The sequence below is a fragment of the Poecilia formosa genome, unplaced genomic scaffold (assembly GCF_000485575.1).
Source record: "Poecilia formosa unplaced genomic scaffold, Poecilia_formosa-5.1.2 Scaffold320, whole genome shotgun sequence".
Lineage (NCBI taxonomy): Eukaryota > Metazoa > Chordata > Actinopteri > Cyprinodontiformes > Poeciliidae > Poecilia > Poecilia formosa.
Genome location: NW_006800259.1, coordinates 193,844 through 199,651, shown reverse-complemented (window position 1 = coordinate 199,651; position 5,808 = coordinate 193,844). Strand labels below are relative to the sequence as shown.

Here is a 5,808-nt window from a genome sequence, read left to right as displayed (position 1 = left end):
TCTCTCTCAGAACATTCAGCTCGCTGAAGGTGAATGGCAATATGAAGTGGATGTTCTGGTGGGCTTTGTCTTCAGCCCAGTCCAGCGTAAACTTCTGTGTTAATACTGTTTTACCAATGCCAGCCACTCCCTTTGTCATCACTGTTCTGATTGGTTGATCTCTTCCAGGTGGGACTTTAAAGATGTCTTCTTGTCTGATTGCTGTTTCTGGTCTGTGTGGTTTCCTGGATGCTGTTTCAATCTGTCTGACCTCATGTTCATCATTGACCTCTCCAGTCCCTCCCTCTGTGATGTAGAGCTCTGTGTAGATCTGGTTCAGAAGGGTTGGACTTCCTGCGTTAGCGATTCCCTCAAACACAGACTGGAACTTCTTCTTCAGACCAGATTTAAGTTTATTCTGACAAACTGCAGCAAGCTGTTCTAAAACAACACAAAATGTAAAATCAGAAAACAAAATAATCTTGTAACGATGATGTGAATAAGTGTGATTCCATTTCTTCAGACATCAGTAAATGTGTCATTTCTCCATCAGGTCAAATCTTTGTAGAAATCCTCTTACTGCTCTGCAGACGGTCAGCCAGCTCCTCCTGCTTCATCCTCCTCAGGAAGTTCAGTGTGATCTTCATCACTGCCTCTTTGCTGCTCCTCCTCTGCTCTTCATCCTCACCTTCCAACACCTCATCATCCTCTCTCTGACTCTCTGAGCTTTCTGGATCATCTGGACTCAGAACCTTCTGGATCTTCTTCAGTTCGTTCTTCACAAAAGTGACAATGTTTTCCTCCAGCAGCTGGAACAGAATAACAGATGAAGGAAACATCAGACTGAAACCATGGAGCCAAACATCAGATCCATGTTGGACAGACTGACAGTCTTGTGGTTTACAAATTGCAGCTTAGAGATAACTGAACAGTCCAACCAAAAAAGGGCCAACCAGGAACTGGGTCTGTAAAGAAGCCAGTGGCTAGAAAACCTTTACACAGAACAAGTCCTTGTTTTTAATCATGTAATATTATTTACTGTACTTTCCTCTATTAATTTTTAAAGCAGTAGTTGTACACACACAGACCATAAATATGGAGTCCAGCTGTGTTTGATGCTGCTGGGTAGATGGACCAATGGGGACCTCTGAGCTCTGCTGGTGCAATCTGAGGAGGAACAAGAACAATTAGGATGGGAGAAAATATTCATCCAGCAGAATTCACAAATAAAATCACCAAGGGACTCATGCATACAGTATTTTAAGTGAAAGTTTCACTTTACAGTTTGCCACAGGGACAAATTTTTAAAAAGCAGAACACAAAAAAATTCTGATGCGCACATGCATGTGGCTGTTCATCTTTCCTTCATATATGCCAATTTGTAAGAAATAGACATCTGTCCTGGGCCAGATGACCTGGACACCTGGACTCCAGTTGTCACAGTACACGGTGTAACACCGATGGCTCGGTCTCCAATACTGGATCCTGTTCAGCACAGATGCAAGAGCAATGCTCCAGTGAGCCTATCTTGGCTCTTAGCCAGTTGTCATCAGGGGCCAGAAGATCTTGGTGTTCGCTAAAATTACAAATGTACATGTACAACATTGTTCAGCTGTGCCAAATGCATCCATCAGGCACCATTATCAATGGGTGTCATCATGATGTTTATATGCTCACAGCTGTCACAGAACGCTTCAAACCTGGTCACAATAGATATGTTAATCTGTGGTAAAATAAGCAAACAAACAAATCAACAAACAAAACAGTTTATTGTCTCACCTTAGTGATCACTGGGGAGAGGATTGGAATGTTGTGCTGCCTGGTTTAGGATGGAGGCTGCAGCATAGACCTTTTTTGTTTATTTGAAAGGTCTTGATGTATAGTTATGGTTCACCAGTGGAAGCATATATCACACAGAGTTTTTGAATGTTTATGATAAAGTTGATTTATGGTTAAATTTCAATATATGACAAAGGATCTTAGGGAATCATGAAACAGTATGGCTTAAATTCCTCACCACTTGTGTCACAATTTCCTCCTGTTTCCAAACAGGTGTACATAGTTCACACTGGTCAGAGTTGGAATGAGACACATCTTCACGCCAAGTTTGTGTTTTATAAATCAAAACCTTTGATGTCGCAGAATCCAGGATGCCTCCAACAGCTACCATTCTACCCATTTTACCTGTGCTTTTAGAAAACATCCAACTGCTTGACATATGAACATAGAAATGTGAGAAAAGAGCTGAGCTCACATAAATCACACATTAAAATAAAAACAGGTCAACAGGTTTTTCCATATTTGTAAATGTTTCAGATCCAGCTCACCTCCTTGATGGTGGAGATCCAGGAGATTTAAAGTTGGTATAAAGACCCTTTGACCTGTTACTCATGAAGGACACACAGCTGGGTCCTGGTTCTTGTTCATCAAGAAATCTGACAGGAAAAAAAGCTATTTCAACATTATTCCATCCATATTTTCTAGGATGAGTCATATTGAAAACTTTTGTCATTCAGATCCAGAAAATGTGTTAGAAGTTGGTGAGTTTTCCAGATGTCTCCTGCTGGAACCCAGAGCTTCATCACCTCGTCTGTTTGGGCCTCATACAGTGTGAACGCTGTGTGAAACGGGCTGTGGACACTTAGAGATGGTGACCTCACCTCTGACCTTTGCTCCGGCTCCCATCTTCCCCACACAGAGTGGTTTTAGAGGGAGGGACTCCCTCCTCTCTGTCCTCACACTGATCCATGCTGCTGAATTCACTTCAGCTCACACACACTTTCTACCTGCAGAGGAAACACACATCATTCATCAGCTCTGATCATCCTTTACATCATTAGAGCTGGAAAAAGACCAGCTGCTCCTCCTCTGATTGGCTCTTCTCTGCTTCATGTCAGTGTCAGGTGAATGCACTGATATGCATTCACCTGCATTGAGAAGGCAGAGGAAGCTGCATCAGCTGCTGCACTTCTATCAGTCCACTAGATGGAGACATGGAGCAACATTTACATTCATATACTCTGACTCTCCAGCTGTCAACGGGGGAGAGGCGGGTCACCCAGGAGGGTCGCCAGTCCATCAGGGCAACACAGAGGCACACAGGACAAACAACCATGCACACATGGCTAAGGAGAACTTTATACAGAACAATTAACCTGACAGTCATGTTTTTGGACTGGGGAGGAAGCTGGAGTACCTGGAGAGAACCCACCATGCACAGGGAGAACAGTCCATGCAGAGAGATCCGGGCCGGGAATCGAACCCAGGACCTTCTTGTGACAGTGCTACCAACTGCGTAACTTGATTATTATGAAATTCAAACAATATACTTTATGTATTTGAAATAAATGCACTTGTCATTATTAATTTAATATAACTATACTTTAATAATACCAAATACATAAAAGGATTATGCAATTAAAATAAACAGGCTTTATTACACTGATGAATATGAATCATGTAAAGTTTATTTGATAGGTTTGCATTAAAATGATCTAAAAAAGGTAAATGGAAATTTGTCATGTAATGAAATTACATAAAATTTAAAAGTTATGGTTAAATATTTCTGTGAGTGTGAGGCGCCCCTGCGGACGGCGTTACATTTATGTCCACAAACCCACAAAACCAAACACGGTTCCAGGATGAGGAATCTGTCACAAAAAATGGCCACAGCCCCCATATCCAAGTTCTTTAATATGTGGCTTAAATTAAAGATGTGTAAATGCTGGTGTTTATGTAAACTATCCTCTCTGGATGTAAATATATAAACGTTTGGGTTTCTGTCAGTTCCATTAAGATGCAATAGAGGACTAAGAAAATGTATCTTTTAAAACGACCAATAATTTCATTTGACCGAACTGCTGCTGTAGGAGCCATGGTTCAAAACTGAACAAACTTTGACTCCTGTGCTTTTTTAAAATATTTCATTAGATGATTGCTTTGAATGTCGCCACGTTGCCATGGCAACCGACAGACAGCCCCAGAGATAGAAAGAATAAAGATTACGTTCAAGTGTATTAACAGTTAACATAAAGAAAAAACACTTCCCTCACAAAAAGTAGTTAAAACACCAAAACAGAGCATTCGGTCCGTTACAGGTTTATGTTATTAGCTCATTTAAACGCCTGATAATCTGATAATCTGTCATAAAGTGGATGTTTGGGTCGTTAACGGAACCGAAACACACACGGGAAAGTTGGTCAAAGTTAAGCTACAGTAACTAATCTACTGCCCACTTTTATAAAATGTAAACTTTTTACTGACCTGTGAAATGTGATTCTCTTGGATCTTGTTACTGCTGTAGCGCTGATAAACTGAAACGTTTTGCGTCTCTTTCCAGATTCTTTGGTTGTTATTTTCCCGACCACTGATGAATCAGTTAGTCATGTGATATTCACTCCACTAACACAGACCTCCGAGAGGACCTGCCACTCACGTTTTATACATTCATTTTAAACAGCAGTCGTCCACTGACTGTTACTGCTTTGTACGCAGTGCGCAGCCGCTTCCGAGCTACTGTCCGCAAATAGATGCAGGTACATAACGGAACAAGGGTAGGAAATATTGGTGGGGACTGTCCCCTTCAGGACAAACTGGTGGGGACATGTCCACACCTTAGAGTCCAAACACATGATGAAGGACATCTGGACACGGCAGACTGAGGCCAAGCAGAACCACAGCCGAACCGGACTCTGTGTGTCCAATGATCAGGTAAATTGAAATTGAAAGTAAATGTTGCATAACTGATGGCGCCGCAGTTTTTTCTTCTTCTTCTTTTGTGTTTTATTGGAGGATGGCAACCAACTTAAGGTGCATTTACCGCCATCTACCGGACTGGAGTGTGGTCATCAAAGATATTCAGAGGGGATCTAATAATACACACTTCAATGGAGTGTATGCATATTCACACACATACTCATGACCTCATATAGGTATGTGTATGCACATGTATATACACATATATGCACTTGATTACATAACCTAGTAGTTTTTAAAGATGTAATTAATTCATTTCTAGTAGATTTTGATACATTCCCTAAATGATTTATTGTGGAAAATCATTCTAATAAAACATGTTCCACTGATTTCATCTGATTACAATAATTACAAGTCCCAGTTTCATGTTTCCCTATTTGAAAAAGAGAAATATTAAGTCGTGATATTATTGCGTCTTCTTTCTGGCTTCCATTCTTACATCTATTACCCTTCAGTCTTTTGAACATTATATAAATGTCTGCCAGTATCATGACTATCCCACTGTTCCTGCCACATGTTCAGGATTTTGTTTTGAACAATAGATTTCCCCTCATGAATACTGAAGTTAATTATGTCCAGTTTCAGGGCCTGTTTAGCTAATATATCTACTTTATTTCCTTCTATACCTACATGTGCTGGAATCCAGACAAATCGAGTGATAAGTGATACATAATTAATAATAAAGCCAACCTTCAAGATTTGCCAGTTTCTATACTTAATAATGCAGCTTGTCTATCTGATGCATTTATACATTTATTTAATTCCCTAATATCAGCAACTATTACAAAGCTGATATAATATCAGCTAATTCAACTGCTGAATAATCTGTTGTTCTCCTTTTAATCATGACTTTATGGTGTGGGATGTTCACAGCTGCCCAGTTCTGCCACTTTGTTCATCACAGATTCTGTTCCTTCCTTTAAAGAGGAACCAAAGAAATGCAGCGTGACTGATCAGAAGCTTCTTCTGTTATAGTTTATTGATGATGCTTTATCAACAGGAAGGTGTGTGTGTGTGTGTGTGTGTGTGTGTGTGTGTGTGTGTGTGTGTGTGTGTGTGTGTGTGTGTGTGTGT

At 40.4% G+C, this 5,808-nt stretch overlaps 1 protein-coding gene across 1 annotated transcript in view; it reads right to left on the bottom strand.

Annotated features, from left to right (window-relative positions):
- Positions 1-4,731, bottom strand: part of LOC103152646 (NACHT, LRR and PYD domains-containing protein 3-like) — a 10,465-nt gene extending 5,734 nt beyond the window's left edge. Inside the window, exons 1-6 of the mRNA XM_016661256.1 lie at positions 4,243-4,731; positions 2,640-2,765; positions 2,307-2,414; positions 1,068-1,146; positions 560-788; positions 1-420 (exon numbers count right to left, since the gene is read on the bottom strand). Of these exons, the coding sequence (XP_016516742.1) occupies positions 1-420; positions 560-788; positions 1,068-1,146; positions 2,307-2,414; positions 2,640-2,728 (925 nt within the window). The 5' untranslated portion in view covers positions 2,729-2,765; positions 4,243-4,731. The remainder of the gene's footprint in view (positions 421-559; positions 789-1,067; positions 1,147-2,306; positions 2,415-2,639; positions 2,766-4,242) is intronic.
- Between the last annotated feature and the right edge of the window lie 1,077 nt (positions 4,732-5,808).